Genomic DNA, 16,970 nt, shown 5'->3' on the forward strand with positions numbered 1-16,970 from the left:
TCAGAGGTGCTAAAACTTTTGAACAGTAGTGTACATGACACTGCCAATGCTTTACTTATTTTTGCACCTGCAAATTCCTTTTTAATTTTGTTTTTCAACTACACCCATGATTTCCTCTAAACCCACATATGGAAGTGGTAACTATTTACCTCATGTTACACTAAAAATTATAACATGGCGCAATGGGTTCACATACTGAAAATCTTCAGGCTGGATAATGCATGCAATCAGCTGTGCTGAATTTACCCAGTGTGTGGGTGTGCTTTAGAAGACCTGGTAGAAACATCATCATGGATAACATGGCCTGTGACTTTGTTTATGTACGCCCAAAATGGAACCACAGGCCATTAACATATGTAGCGCACTACTTTGGACCACTTAGTACTTTATAAATGTACATTTGTCTTGCTACAGGATGAGGAGAGGGAATATATGAGCCAATTGAAAGCCGGGGATGATTACATGGCCATGATATGATGACAGGACACCTGCATTAACACTTCCTTCTACAAAATGTGCCTTAGGGTCTTTAGCGACCATTGAGGGAAAAGACACCTGTTTAATGACCCTTCCAAAAGATGGGTCATTAAACACTCCACACAGGGCAGTGTCCCCTTTACTGCACTAGGGGCAAGTACCTCTGACATTTCCATTTATTGGGTTTTGAAAAGGAGTTGAGGAGAGTTGATGTAACAAATCAAGAAAACGCAATCAAGATTCTCCCATGACTGGCCTTAACATTCATCCTTTCTGCCTCTACCTCGCTCTCTCATCACCTTACTCTGCCCCTTTCCTCCCTCGTCCCAGAGTGGAACTTTTTCTCCCTTAACACTTTTCTCCCCCTTCTTCTAACCCCCTCACTCCCACTTCCCTCCCTTGTTCTGTCACCATTCCTCTCCTTCCTCCCAGTGCGGAACCAGGTTCCCAGTGTGTGCAGGGGAATGTAGTTGGCCTCAAACTCGCAGTTTGGGTTGAGCAGCAGGCCGCGAAGGTGGGTGACCAGCTGGGGTTCGCGACCCTTGAAAGGGCCCAGAAACAGGCGCCTGGAAGCAGAATAAGGAATTTGAACTGGGAAAATGATCCTAACCCTTTAAACTAATTAACTAAATATCAAAAAATATTATTCACACAGTCTCCTCTTATCCATTTTCTTCTCTTACCTTGAGTCATAGTCGTTTGCATGTAGGTTGTCCCAAACCACAGGGGGGCGCTGTAGGACAGATTCTACCTCAGACAGACCCTCTACACTCAGCTCTCTAGAGATCACCTTATTACCTGGATAGGAAAGATGCAAAATGGGCTATGATAATATTATATATGAAAGGTGTGTTGGTGTGGTGTTCTTTTAGTGGTGTGTGTGTGTCTCACTGGTCCATGGGACTAAAATTTAAGCTGTGTATTGTCATAAGGTGTTTGTTGTTGAGCTGGTTTTTGTGGCTGTGTTTGTTGTTATATTTTCTTGTATGTAGTTGGTTATGGTGTCTGTGTGTGTTCCACCAGTCCACATCATTGAGATGAAAGCTTTGTCTGTCAATAAGCTAGGGTTATTCATCTCTGGTTCGTGTTATGGAACTTTTTAACTAAGGTGCATTGGAGAAATGTCTGTCTTTCCATTGGCTGGTATGTAAATCTTTACTTTGATTGTGATAATCCTATAATATCAGAGGATTATTAGGTATTTGGGCCATGTCCTCCTGCCTAGAAGAAGGGTGTCAGTCTTTTGATCCTCAGGAATGTGGTCCTTGGGGGGGAAGTAAGATCAGTTGGATCTTTAGGTAAAAACAACAGTAAACATTATGGGAGGAAGGATAAGGTGGGGGAGGATAGGACAAAGGGAATGTGTCTTATTGACATGAGACAGATGGGCAGCATCTTACCACACCCCTTTTCCTCCCTTATATACTGTTGAAATGACATGTATCGAGTTAGAGACTCTTCGGATGATTATGTATGTAAGCGTTTGACGCGTCTCTCATATTTGCAAATATTAATAAAACTGTTAATTGTGCCCAGAGAATTTCGTCTCTGTACTTCCTTCTAAAAGAGTTCTGATCGATAATTACCATCACATTCTCGAGGGTCCAAAAAAAAAAACAAGTATTTTCTCTTACCTGGAAGTTAACTCCACTTACTTTCTGTCTCAGGTCCTTTTCCCTTATCAAAAAGATAGGATGAAAAACAGAAGTGCTTTGGCTGTTCACTGTATGCTGTGTTTTGTAGACCTGCTATAGTTGGGTTAGCCGCGTCTCACCGGTCCACATTGCTGAGATCTAAGCTCTGTAGTTGTTTTAAGTGTGGTGTTGTTGTGTTTAGTAGTTGTGTTGCTGTTGTCTATATGTTGTGTATATCACTGGTGGAAATTAAAGACATGTTACAGCAGTTGTGTAGCTGTTCATGTTTTTAAGTTGTGTAATTTTGATGGTGCTGTGTAGTTTTGTAGTGTTGTCAGGTGTCTCTCACCGGTCCATATGACAGAGATGTTAGGCAGCAGGTCTTCTCCGACAGTCATAAGATACGGAGACTTAGACACACTGGGAGAACATAAAGATCCACAGTACTCTAGACAAATGGAGGAGAGAAAGAAAGCAATGGGGAGACTGAAATCCCCCAGAGCACTGAGAGACTGGACCTGCTACAGCACTAATGCCAGAGCTACGTTCTAACAGTAAATCCCTCCAGAAATAGAAAATTATCATTTTCCAGGGACAGATCTTGTGACAGATCTTTAACCGAAAGAGAGGGGTGAGGGTAAATAAAGGAGTGTGAGACAGATATTGATAGATTAGTCTAATAGAAATCTTTAAAATACCTGTTGGACAGAACAGGAAGACAGGCGGTTCCCCCAGGAATTGGTAGATATCATTGGCAACTGACACCTGGGCATGAGCGAAAGAGGAGTAGGCTTGGCTGTCAGCCTGACACAAGGAGTGGTCAATGTCATCAAACAGGATTGCAAACGCCTGGCAACCCAATTCAGACACCTGCAGAGAGGAGAGAGTGGCAGGCAGAAGTCTTGGTGTGTGTGCATATATAGCTCGGTAAAAAAATAAGAGACCACTGCACCTTTTTCTTTCCTTTCCAAAAAAGTCAAAAAGGTTTTGAGTGAGGAACAGAAAGGTTAAAATTAAGAGACCACTGCAAATTGAACGCTTCTGTTCCTCACTCAAAACTTTCTTTTTCAACTTTATTGGACAGGAAAGAAAAAAGTGCAGTGGTCTCTTAATTTAAACCCTTCTGTTCCTCACTCAAAACCTTTTTGACTTTCCGGAACTGCATGTATGAACAGTTTTTACCATATTATGAGGACAAAATTAATTTTGAATAATGCATTTTTGGTTACAATAAGTTTGGGTTACATGCTAGGTTCAGGGTTCATTGTTAGGCTTAAGGCTGAGTTTTTGGAGTTAACGTTAGTAAAAATAAGACTTGACAATATTTTATGTCCCAATTTAGATATTGCTTAGTTAGATGTGTGTTTGTGTACCTGTTGTAGCTTTCGTTTAAGCAACTTAATATCACAAGGAGATGAGAAGACAATGTCCTGACCGGGAGAGAGAGAGTAGACAAACCTTACACCTCTCTTTTCTGACTCCACTATCAGAGTACTCAACTGACCTGGAGAGGACAGATAAAAACAAACATTAAAAGCAGATGTAAGAGACATGAAAAAATGGTGAGATGGTGAAAAAGTCAGTTAGGAGAGAAAGGAGAGAGGTGGTGGGTGAAGGAAAGATAGAAAAAGTTAAGATGATGGGATAATGAGAGAGACTGGCAAAGGGAGAGATCCTTTACTCTCTTCCTCAGGGGAGTAGACCTCTCTCCAGAGTAGTCTGTGTTTCAGATCGTCTTTGGGACCATACAGATAGGTGTTCAATCCCCATCTCTGCATCCTGACAGAGAGAGGAAAGATAGAGAAGGGTGGAGAAAGAGAGAAGAGACAGGGAAAGATAGAAACAGAGAGGGAGAACAACTGTGAGAGGGTGGGAGTAAATGAGAGGGAGAGAGAGAATTTAGACTACATGCAGAATTGAGCAAAGGTATTCCAAAAGTACACCAAACCCCAAATAACAAATGCAGAGCAGAATTAGGACTAACCATAAATAAATCCTCCCAAATAAAAAACACTAACTTGGTGCATACTCCTTGAGCAAGATCTGGCTCTTGGGAGAAGACTGCACAATGCACATAAAATGAGGTGGAAATCGGAGCTGCACTTCCTAACATCATTTTACAACATATGTGTACTGTTACTTCTTTTTATTTGTAAATTTTTTTTTACAGCATTCTGACTTACCACTTTGGCAATGTAAAGAAATGTCAGTGAAAACCTTAACATTAAATTGAATAGAGAGAAAGTAACAGAGAGAGAGAGAGCTATTTATTGTTATTGATTCAGTGTTCATTTCAGTTTCTGGAAATCTGACTGCCTGCAATATTTATAGAACATAGTATTATGACATCTCACTCTCCCTCTTTCAGAGCTCTTTCAGCTATTTTTGGCTGTTGTTAAGATGGTCATGCAGGTGTGAAATGCACATTCATTAGCAATTCTGAGCTGTTAAAGATAGCAATCTGCTATTTTCATAATGTTACATATGAATTGGTTATTTATTTGTTTACAACAATATTTATCAGAAGCTGGCTTAAGCAGTAATGAGGCTGGGTATGGCATATATTTTGGCCGTTGAAACAGCCTAATGGGCATACGCTACCCATGGTGACAGATTGCAGATTGGTGTCAGTACATATTGTATTAAGAAAGGTAATTACTATTGATATATACACCTCCAATATAGTTTTTATTGAAATGTATGCAGTTCAAGTCCAGTGAATAACCTGAAATGTTACAAAGGGTAAACTGCCAGAGGTTAAAAAAAGTTAAGGTTACCTAACACTGAAAGATTATGTATGTTTCAGAGATACAAAAAAGCATTTTTTAGAGAAAAAGTCAAGGGCTAACAAATTACAGCTGCTGTATAGCAATAGAAGTAAATAAATCCTTGAAAGTTAATCAAATAAATTCCTACGGGTGTCCCGATTTCTGTTGATTACTTACAAACCTTCAGTCTGTATAAAAGCAATGTTGGAACACACTGTTGTTCTACACCCTCAAGCATTTGGTCAACATTGTACTGCCGGAAGTAGCATATTGCTATCATCATGGTGGGAAAAAGGCAATTTACAAAGGAAGACAGACAGACCATTATAACCCTTAAAAGTCTAGGTATTTCCTTTAGAGAAATTGCAAAGAAGGCCAAAGTTTCAGTCAGTAGTTTCTTACACCAACAAAAAGTAAATGGAAACTGGAGGAAACTCTCACATGAAGACTTTGAGCTGCAGGTTTGACAGGTCGAATGGCAGTAAGAAAGCAATTTCTAAGATGTCAAAATAAGACCATGAAGGACCATCAGGGGCCATGAAGGACCATTAGTGGGCTAGGCTGGAAGAAGTTCTTGTGGACCAATAAATCAAAATATACTTTGGTTCATCATATAGTGTTTTCTTACGCCAGCGAGTAGGTGAAGTGGTGGTTCCTCAGTGTGTGACACCAACTGTCAAACATAAGAGGAGGAAGAGTTATGGCCTAGGGCTCTTTTGCTGGATCCAAAGTCGGCAACTTGCACAGTGTGAGTGGCACCCGGGAACCAAAACGGCTACCACAGCATTTGGAAGCGCCATGAAATACCCTCTGGTATACGCCTTAGTTGGTCAAGGGTTCATTCTACAGCAAGACAATAACCCAAAACATACCTTCAGGCTACGTCAGAAATACAGTAGAACAAAAGAACAAGACAGTAGGATTCAAATAGTGGAATGGCCAGCACAGACTCCAGACTTAAACCCCATCAAGCTGCATTGGGAAGAACTGGTCAGAAGGGTGAAAGCAAAACTACCTACAAGTGCAACACATTGGTGGGAACTTCTGGAAGTGTTGGAAAGAACTTTCTAAACATTATTTGATTTCCATTGTATAAAGAATACCACAAGTGTGTTCAGCTGTAATGTCTGCAAAAGATGGCTAATTGGACGAGTCAAAAAATTCCATGAATTCCATAAAGTCCATGATTTCTTTCATGTTTCCAATTGTATATTAGTTCTATGTTTTAATTTCAGAGTACATTAAGACCATAAACTATGTGAAAATATTTTGGTATTCCTTCTCCAAGTAGTCAATCCTGACAAAAAAGGTTCTCTTAAAATTAAGAGAACACTGCAAATTTAACGCTTCTGTTCCTCACTCAAAACATTCCTTTTCAACTTTTTTGGAAAGGAAAGAAAAAGGTGCAGTGGTCTCTTAATTTTTTCCGGAACTGTATTTATTGATTCATATGTGGAATTTCCAAATTTTCCCTTTTCACTAGTGAAAATAGCAGAAAACATTTAATTACCAGTATGAGCAAGTAAATACACTAAAACTAGCCAGTTAGATGCTGTAACAGAAAGCTAAATACGAGCAAGCAAACAGAGAGGAGAGAATTCGCATTCTATTTAAGTTTCTACCAGTGATAGCTTGCGAGTAAATGTTGCCTAAAACGTTTTTCCATTTCAAATTGGTGAAATAAGGTGAGTATCATGTAATTGTGTCAGTATGATGTACATTTCGTTTCATTTTCGTTTCTGTTTATACCAAACTAACTATCAAAGTCAAATATATTTAGCTAAAACTCAGCAACAGCTACTGACATATTGAATCTCAAGTTTGGTTTATACTGGATTGTTACCTAGATAATGAGAACAACAGAAACCTCTCTGTTTAGATTCTCTCAGTCGGTTGCGCTCTGATAACCACAGAAATGTTTACATTGACCATTTGGCATGAGGGTTACTGTCTTGGAAACTTGATCTTTGCTAGGTACAGGGGCGACTGGTTATTAGGGGCAGGTGGGGCACACATTTTTATTTCGCGAAGATTACTTCCAATCTATGAATATAGCATCTTCCTAAATTGCATATCATTTGTGTTAGGATTTTATTTCATGTTCATTGGTCTCTGCCTTGCTGCTTCAGACAGTGTTCTGCCGATTCAAGATCACAGTAGTAGGCCATAGGCTAAGCGTGAATGTGGGGCTAGCCCCTCTCTCACAAAGCAATGTACCTTGTACATGTGAAAATATTAATATGCCTGCTCAGAATGTTAGTGTGATCAATGTAGATCACACAGATTTGATGCCAAGTGGGGCTGACAGCCGGTAGCCCCACTACAGCGTCATTTCGTATTTCAAACCTGATTGGCTGTATGTCTGTCTGGCGCCAACATTAGTCGGCAAGAAGAGCGAGTAGGGTAGATTGTCTTAGCTAGCTTGTTAGCTTCACAAACGCCAGATAACTTGAGAAAATAATAAAGTAGATTTCATACTCGAGCACCGGTTTGAAAAGAGAAACTTGAAGTAAAGAGACTTGGTGCCCATCAGCCACGGGATATTGTCATCAACTGCTGGTAAAAGTAACTGCGGGTTTAATGTGGAGTGGTTTTTGAAGAAAAAGTGGCTAACAGTTAGCATACAAAAGAAAACACTTCTGTTTTCCATGTCTGCTATTTGGTAGAGATGGTACTTAGTCGAGGATGGTGTGGAATCTGAGCATTAACAATTAAAATATGAATGTACATTTCATTGGAAGTGCATGTGCCTAGATAATGAGAAAAACAGAAACCTCACTGTTTATCTCTGTGTAGGAATGTTTACGATGGTCATATGGCATGGGGGTTGACTTCTAAAGACATGGTCTTAGTTAGAAATGCCCTTAATGTATAGGCTAGCTGGTAACCAACATTACAGTGAGCAGGTAATGGAACGTTCACCGAATGACATCTGTGCTGCAATTTTCCAATAAACGTGAACGAATTTCTCCCTCGATTTGACATGGGTTCTACATTATTTGACCACTATACGAAACCGCCGATTTCTAACAATGGGTTACAAATATTTTAAACATCATTCTGAGAGGATTGCAAAACATGAGAGCACCGGGAGTCATCTGGACAATGCTTTGAAATTGGGCTTACTTGAAAAGGTAAATGTCGCAGCCCGAGTTGTGTTATGTAAACTTTGAATTAAGGTGCATTTGAGAAATGTGTCTTTCCATTGGCTGGTATTGTGACACTGTTATGGAAATTTTGAACTAAGGTGCATTTGAGAAATGTCTGTCTTTCTAAGTAAAGAAATGTCTGTCTTTTCTATGTAAATCTGTACTTTGATTGTGACACACGTCTGTATAATATCAGAGGAGTATTAGGTATTTGGGCCATGTCCTCCTGCCTAGAAGAAGGATGTATTCTTTGTCGTCATATACATGTATGAATGGGTTACTAGTTAAAGATACCGAGAGGGGTCTGGTGTTTGAATAGGAGACATCCTTGACCGGCACGGGTGGATTAGAGGGGTACTCGTAAATCTGTATAACCCTTTAGTGTCTCTGTTGACTATCCAGACATTGTGTCTCCTCAGGAGTTGAGAAGGATAAGGTGGGGGGACAGCCCGCCCTTTGGGTAAACTCTTGTGACAAGACCAATGGCAGCATCTTACCACACCCCTTTTTCTATGTGATATATACGGTTGAATGAGCTATATTGAGTCAGAGACTCCTCAAACGATTATGTGTGTGTAAGCGGTTGACGTGTCTCTCATATGTGCATAAATAGTTAATAAAACTGTCAGAATGTACAAAGAGAACTTTGTCTCTGTGTTCCTTACTCCGATTGTCGATACATTGGAATTTCCATCACAGACACCCATCTGTATAATATCAGAGGATTATTAGGTATTTGGGCCATGTCCTCCTGCCTAGACAAAGAAGGGTGTCAATTCTCTGTTCCTTAGGAATGTGGTCCTTGGGGGGAAGAAAGATCAGTTGGCCCCTTTAGGTAAACACAACAGTAAACATTATGGCAGGAAGGATAAGGTGGGGGGACAGCCCGCCCTTTGGGTAAAGCCTTTGTGACACAAGACAGATGGGCAACAACTTACCACACCCCTTTTCACTGTAATAAATATGGATTGTGCATGTATGGAGTCAGAGACTCCTCGGACAATTATGTTGGTAAGCATTTGACGAGTCTCTCTTATTTGCAAATAATATTAAAATGGTTAACTTGTGCTTAGAGAATTTTGTCTCTGTACTTCCTCCTTTAAGAGTTCTGATCGATGGAATTGCCGTCACAGTGTCCTTTGGATTAATTATTGTACCTTGATTTTAGTGTCGTCATACATCTATTTTCGGTCTACATTACCATTCTTAAGAGTTTTCTTAATTTCCACCCTAATGTTGAGTTGCTGTGTAGATAAAGATAAGCACATTTTTACAAACCACAAAAATATTAGATGGGTTGGACACTGAATCAAAAATCTTCAGTTAACAAAGGATATATGCCAAGTTGAGAAATCTAACATATCTTGCCACAGACAGTCTGAGGCCCATGTCAGATTTTTTATGTGTGAGAATATAAATGTAACCTACTTCAAACAAAACATTTGGCCTTTTTATTGGTTCGACATAGGTAAGTGAAGCATAGGGCTTCAGGAAGAGGGGCGGAACAACTTGGGATGGCCCTTACCAACCTTTCCCATTACATCAGAGAAGCCTATTACTGAGGGTTACATTTTAGTGTTGAGACTGGTCTCATCTGTGCTAATTTTACCAACAAAAGCATATTCCGTTTTGGGATAATCAAACATCAAGTGAAAGCAAAATATATTTTCCTCTCAATCGCTTTAATGTTGAAATGTATGGTTTTGAAACCAACTGAAGTGTGGGTAGAGACCTAAAGTCATTCCCAATTTTTGCTGATAGAAGAATCAATTGAACCACAGATGTGGTCAAAGAAAATGCATTAAAGTTGTGATTTAGGGTTTGGCTGACCGCCACTATTTGGACTAAAAATGAATCTATGTTTGTGAATTCCCTAAAATGTAGGAGGTTAATCAAGACACGGTTTGTATGCCATGAGGTAGTTTGGCCATTGTCCTGTAAAAATGCAAAATTTGTGTGCTGTAGCTATACTAATACAATTGCCCTGGTGGTTGCACTAGGTAAACCACTGCAAACATGGGCTGGAGTTTTTCACTCCTATAATTTAGTTGTGCTGCTTATCCCCTAGAGGGCAAAACAATTTTTGGTCTGGCATGTGCCAATAAATTAAAGGATATTATAAATGCATGATAGCCAATTTCCCAGACCTGTGTGAAGTCAAATTTAAGAGCTGTTTAGCTATGTTAGACACATTTGTTAATAGGTTATATGGTTTATAATTCCTTTGCACAAGCGACTGTATTGCACATTGATGTCTTTGATGGTGTTAGTGAATGTTTGTGTTTTTTAACATGTTCACTTTGTATTGATGAACATACACAACACCTTATCGAATGGATTATAGATCCATCACTACCAATTATTCATGTCAGTCCTGAAAAGATGGCCAGTGCGGGTTCAGGATGGCGTTGAGCTTTTTTTTTTTTGTTTGATGTAATGTCTAACATTTAATGGTTGAATAGCATAGATCTAACCATTTCAGATTTGGCTAAGCACAGTCAAGTCTGACAATCTTATTCCACTGCTAGTTGCTATAGGGCAATAATATAGCACAAGGAACCAAACATCAACCAAGCCAGTTCTGGATGGAAAAGGAACTTTATGTTCCAAATTTTCCTGACCACTCACATGGCAGGACCATGCCAGGGTCAGATCACATTTCTAGATGAATCATTGACAGCGAAATGAGAGGAGAACCCATCTGAGTCCTAAAGGACTCCACATACTACAGGTCAGAGAACCACAGGCCAGTTGACTGGGCAGGTCACATAGTCCCAACACAGTGGAAGACACTGATGTGGTGTTAATCTTGAATAAGTGAAGTGTTGGACACTCAATGTTCCATTATACACCTACACTGACTTGTTAGGACAACCAGGTAATTTGCTGGGTCCACATCATACTGACTGCAATAACTGATATAGGAACTTTCATTACTGATGCAAGACAAAGAACTGAAGACAGGAACTAAAGGACACTTGATTGGAAACTAACTTCTTTCCTTACAATCTAAGATATTCCTAAATGAACTGATATGGTGATTTAATATGTGTGAAGGTTTGTTTCTCTCAGGTGGGAAACTCTGTATGATGACAGTCCCAGTATTGGACTTGTGCGTAATTGTGATGATGCTTAATGATCTACATTATGACGGCTATCATGGTATGTTTGGAAAGTGAATTGTTCCCTATTATAGGTGGTCCCTGTCAAAGGTACATGTTTTTCCTATATTAAAAGGTAGAATCTTTCAGAGGTACAATAGGATATGCATAAGTCTTTTGTGTGATATTGTAGCATGGATCATGATACGGACAAGGGGTGTTTTGATTGTTCAGTGGACTTGGGGGAAATGTTTTAATTATGATGTCATGTTGAGTCTGGTTTTCTGCTGAAGAACGTTAACACTAATAGTATTAGTATCACATTTTCATTTGAGGAACAATAAGACCAGATTGGTCAGATACTCCTTTGGTTGTTTCGTCTTAGTCATTTGTAACATGTGTGTATGGGCCTTTTCTTGTCATTATTTGTACTTGTAATGTTTTTCAATGTTATCAATGCTTTTCTTAAATGTTTGATAGGGGGTAGTGTGGAATCTGAGCATTAACAATTACAATGTGAATGTACGTTGCATTGGAAGTGGATGTGCCTAGATAATGAGAACAGAAACCTTTCTGTTTAGATTCACTCTGTAGGTTGTGCTCTACTAACCACAGGAATGTTTTACATTGACCATTTGGCATGGGAGTTACTGTCTAAGAAACCTGATCTTTGCTAGGTAAACACACCCTTCAATGTATATATCAGCTTGTAACCAACATTACAGTGAGATAAGATTGAGTGAAATGAGATTGAGGTTGTGTAAGGAAGACCAGGTCTGTAACCTCATGAACAAGACTATCTAATGCTGCAATAATTAATTGAATTACTGTCTCCCTTGACAACGGGTTATCCTTATTTCAGCCACTTTACGAAACGGCTGATTTCTAACAATTACTATTACTAATCCACATTTTGCCAATAGGAATGCTTATTATCCTTTTTGTCAATGTCAACTTTATTTTAAAAAGCACATTTAAAACAGCTGTCGTTGACCAAAGTCCTGTACAGAAAAAAATAACTAAGTATACAAAATATATGAAATTTACAGGTAAGAAATTACGTAGATACACATAAGACACAGACAAAATATCAGCACAGACATTTAATGCCAACTCAGCTAAGATTAAAAACCAGAGTAAAAAGGTCCCTCTTTAGCAGTGACTTAAAAGTGTGTATAGTCTGGGGATTTCGAATATGCAGCTGTACGCTATTCCAGAGGATGGGACCACCCACCGCGAAAGCTCGATCCCCTCTAGTTTTTAGCCTGGCTTTTGGGACAACTAGAAGTAACTGGCTAGCTGACCTCAGTGCTTGGACTGGAGAATGACGATGTAAAAGTTCAGACAGATATAAAGCTGCCAATCCATTTAAGACTTTAAAGACAAGAATTAAAATCTTAAAATCAATCCTGAAACTAACAGGAAGGAGGTAGGCCAAAATTGGTGTTATGTGCTCCCATTTTCTTATACTAGTTAAAAGTCGAGCGGTAGCATTTTTTACTAACTGGAGACGATTTAAGGTTTTCTAATCTACCCCCAGGTACAAAAAAATTACATTAATCCAGCCAAGACGTAATAAATGCATGAATACATTTCTGAAAATACCTCGGAGGAAGATAGACCATAGCCTTTGCCAAAAGTCTTTGCTGAAAGAAGCTAGTAGTTTCACTACTAGATTAATTTGCATATCGAGTTTCAAGGAGCTATCAAAGATAAAACCGAGATTCTTAACAAACGGTCTACTAAGGGGCCTAAAGTTGGCACTAAGGGGCCTAAAGTGTGCCAAGAAAACATCCCCCACACCATTACACCACCACCACCAGCCTGCACAGTGGTAACAAGGCTTTGATGGATCCATGTTCTCATTCTGTTTACGCCAAATTCTGACTCTACCATCTGAATGTCTCAAAAGAAATCGAGACTCATCAGACCAGGCAACATTCTTCCAGGCTTCACAAATGCTTTGCTGCATACCTCGGTTGTAACGAGTGGTTATTTCAGTCAAAGTTGCTTGAATCAGCCGGCCCATTCTCCTCTGACCTCTAGCATCAAGAAGGCATTTTCGCCCACAGGACTGCCGCATACTGGATGTTTTTCCCTTTTCACACCATTCTTTGTAAACCCTAGAAATGGTTGTGTATGAAAATCCCAGTAACTGAGCAGATTGTGAAATGCTCAGACCGGCCCGTCTGGCACCAACAACCATGCCACGCTCAAAATTGCTTAAATCACCTTTCTTTCCCATTCTGACATTCAGTATGGAGTTCAGGAGATTGTCTTGACCAGGACCACACCCCTAAATGCATTGAAGCAACTGCCATGTGATTGGTTGATTAGATAATTGCATTAATGAGAAATTGAAGAGGTGTTCCTAATAATCCTTTAGGTGAGTGTATATTTGTACATTGTCGGCAAAGCAATGAAAGGAGATAGTGTTTCTTAAAAATTTACCCTGATAGATATTGGGCATGAAAATTTACTGAATTACAAAATGAATGTGAGTATTAAAGATCTCTGTATGAAGGACAATAGGTAGGAAATGTGATGCCCCATTTCTGATGGGTTCGACACATTCTGTCCATACCTCCTGATAGGAGTTTTCCATGTGACTGTCATAGACAGTATTGTGAGGAAACCTGTCTTTACCTGATGATATGTATGTATTTTAGTTCTATTCTCTTGTTAGAAGAGTGGTTCGTTATCTTGTGCTATATGAGGTACCGTATCGCAAGCAGTTGGTATCTACTACTGAGGGGCCCCACACAACTTGATAAGCTGTGAAGCCAAGAAACTTAAGAGGGGACACTATTAGGCCATGTAAGGTTAGGATACAGAATACACGTATGTGATTGGAAGACAGCCAGATATTGGAGGGGATGTGCTGGGGCATAAAAGACTGTGTTCACTTTGTTATCATTGGCGAGAAAAAGGAGAGAGAAAAATGAAAGAAGGAAGGTTAACATTGTAACTGAATAAAGATGGCTCTCCCTGTTGCATTAATTGTATTCATGGATTAAAAATGTACAGAATCTAACAACCCCAAGGGCAACATATATAGTGAGAAATGGATGGGACCTAAAATGGAGCCATGGGGGACCCCACAAGTGAGAGGAGAGATGAAAATTCGGCTAGGTGGACCGAAAAACTCCCATCAGTCAGGTATGACTCAAACAATTTCATGACAGTTCCTTTGATGCCAATGGACTCTTCAAGGCGTTTCAAGAGAATAATCCACTGTGTCAAAGGGTGCAGACAGGTCCAGAAGCACCAGAATAGCAGGGCTCCCTGAGTCAATGTTTTCAAGGAGATCATTAAAAACTCTTAAGAGTGCCGTTTCAGTAGTATGACGTGGCTTGAAGCCAGACTGAAACTTTTCCTGTATATCATGATTTTCTAAAAACATAGTCAATTGGTTAAGAACTACTCTCTCTAGTATTTTAGAGAGAAAAAGTAGCTTAGAGATGGGCCTAAAATTTGAAAGAACATTAGGATCAAGGTTTATTTTTTTAATAAGAGGTTGTACTACAGCATGTTTAAACGCAGCTGGAACACACCCAGAAATAAGGCAAGTATAAATCCGAATATTAATACTACTGGGCCCAACCGTATCAAAAACATTTTAAAAGACGCGAGGGAATGGAATCCAGGGGACAGTTTGTGGGGCGCATGGTACGAACTACCTTTGTTAATGATGAGTGATACAGGCTTAAACTGATCGAAGACAGCTGAAAAAGGAAAGGGAGCAGAATAATTTTTTTTAGAGCAGCAATCTTTCCAATAATTGTTTTTTTTAAATCCTCACACAGTTTGGCTGATGGAACAATACAAGCCACGCTACTGGGGTTTATCAGAGAGTTAAGAGAGTTGAAGAGAACCTGAGGCCTATGATTATTGTTAAAAACAAGGTTTGATATAAATTGTGCTTTTGCAGCTTTAACATCTCTGATAGTTAGTACAGCAGTCACATAGCATTCCTAGGGGAAAATTGGAGTTTATTCTTCTTCCATTTTCTTTCAGCTCGTCTAAGTGGCTGTCTGAGAGTACGGGTACTATCCAAGGCTCTAAAGCTGGCTTAGCGTATTTAGATTTAAACGGCGCACAGAGTCTAAGATATCAGTGCAAGTGGAATGCATGAGAGTAGTAAAATCATCAGCGCTAAGAGCATAGCTGTCATCTAGATTACACAAGATAGACTTGTTAAAAGCATTAGAAAAATGCAATGAAGTTAAGGGGTTAATCACATGTAATTTATGTGCAGGAACACAATTTTCAGCCTTAGAGCAGGGAACTGTGACAGTAAACAAAACAGGCAGGTGATCTGATATACAAATATCACAAATTTCAGTGACGTGGATGCATAAACCATAAGACAACACAAGGTCCAGTGTGTGCCCATATCCATGTGTCAGACTAGTCACTGACTGAACGAGATTGAAGGAGTCTACAAGACTCATAAAACCCTTGACCAAAGGCCTAATTTCACAGCAAACGTATGTTAAAATCACCAACAATTAACAAACGATTGTAATCCAACATAATCGCCGCCAAAAAGTCAGCAAATCCATCAAAAAAACCTTATTTACTTTAGGTGGACGATACACCACTGTGCACAGTATGGGAAAAGGATGGTTGAACTCAAACAGTTGCAGTTCAAAACTAACGAAACTGTCAGAAGGAGTCTTCCGGCATTTGAAAGTAAAATTGAATACAGACGCTAGCCCTCCACCCCTGCCAGTAGTCCTAGGGCTGCTGAGGAAATTACACTCCGGAGGAAGTGTCACAATAGGTGGTGTAGTGATGTGTTGCGAGAGCAAGGAACCAGGTGCAGGCAGGTGTAGTCGGTGTGGAGTCTTTAATAGACAAGAAATAAACAAACACCGAGCACAAAACACACAAAAGCAAAGGGCTGACTAAAGCAGCAAAAACGACAATATGCAATGGAACAAGTACTTACAAACAACGGCTCCAAACACGACAAGAACAATGAGCCACAATGTGGGGAGCAGAGGGGAAACATATATACACATAAACGATTCAAATTGGGACCTGGTGTGAAGGATTGAAAACATGTGACAGTCCGGGATGTGTTCGTGAGAATATGGGAACTTGTGAAAATATGGCACGGTGGCGCTGCTGCTCACCGCACCATGACAGGAAGAAGTTCTGAGGGAGGAGTAAACTCACCAGCATGGAGCCAGGTCTCTGTCAAAAACAAAAAGTCCAACTCACGAGTAGTAAAAAAGTCATTGAGCAGGAACGTCTCATTGTCTTTCATTGATACTTATCTACCATTCACCACATGTCCATGTGATAGATGAGACAATAGTTTTTTTCTGATAATTTCTGATAATGTTCTATGGATTTATGAAATGAGGCGACTAATTTAACTATGTATTTCATTTCTTATTGTTTATATGAAGAGATGTATGGTGAGGACAGGTGACAGGTGAGGACACTTGCCTACTGGTGTATGCAGAGGAACAGGTCATTGATATATATGACTCATAGCAGATTAGGATATTGATAAATGGTACAGTAAAGGCTTTGGCTGATTCATACTATTAGGCCTACTTATCCTCACAGGACAAACCATTATAATTCAGCCAAGCACAATATTATAAGACAGGGCACGTGCTGGAATCTGGTGTAGCAGTCTAAACTCCCAACTCCGGACCGCACATTGGCCCTCATTTATCATTCTTGCGTAGAAACGGGCGTATATGTTGGCGTAAGATTTTGCTTACACTCCTCTCACCACCTGATTTATGAAGCTGTGCGTACCTTTAAAATCCAGGTGTACGCAATACCTGCCCTTGATAAATGCCGCGGATGAAAACGATC

At 39.7% G+C, this 16,970-nt stretch overlaps 1 protein-coding gene across 1 annotated transcript in view; it reads right to left on the bottom strand.

Moving 5' to 3' along the window:
• The window catches only part of si:dkey-183c6.8 (protein O-GlcNAcase), a 61,430-nt gene that overhangs the window by 16,113 nt on the left and 28,347 nt on the right, over window positions 1–16,970 (bottom strand). The window contains exons 3-8 of the mRNA XM_020043082.2: window positions 3,793–3,890; window positions 3,485–3,615; window positions 2,810–2,981; window positions 2,461–2,559; window positions 1,161–1,275; window positions 889–1,043 (exon numbers count right to left, since the gene is read on the bottom strand). Coding sequence (XP_019898641.2) covers window positions 889–1,043; window positions 1,161–1,275; window positions 2,461–2,559; window positions 2,810–2,981; window positions 3,485–3,615; window positions 3,793–3,890 — 770 coding nt within the window. The remainder of the gene's footprint in view (window positions 1–888; window positions 1,044–1,160; window positions 1,276–2,460; window positions 2,560–2,809; window positions 2,982–3,484; window positions 3,616–3,792; window positions 3,891–16,970) is intronic.

The sequence above is a fragment of the Esox lucius genome, chromosome 24 (assembly GCF_011004845.1).
Source record: "Esox lucius isolate fEsoLuc1 chromosome 24, fEsoLuc1.pri, whole genome shotgun sequence".
Lineage (NCBI taxonomy): Eukaryota > Metazoa > Chordata > Actinopteri > Esociformes > Esocidae > Esox > Esox lucius.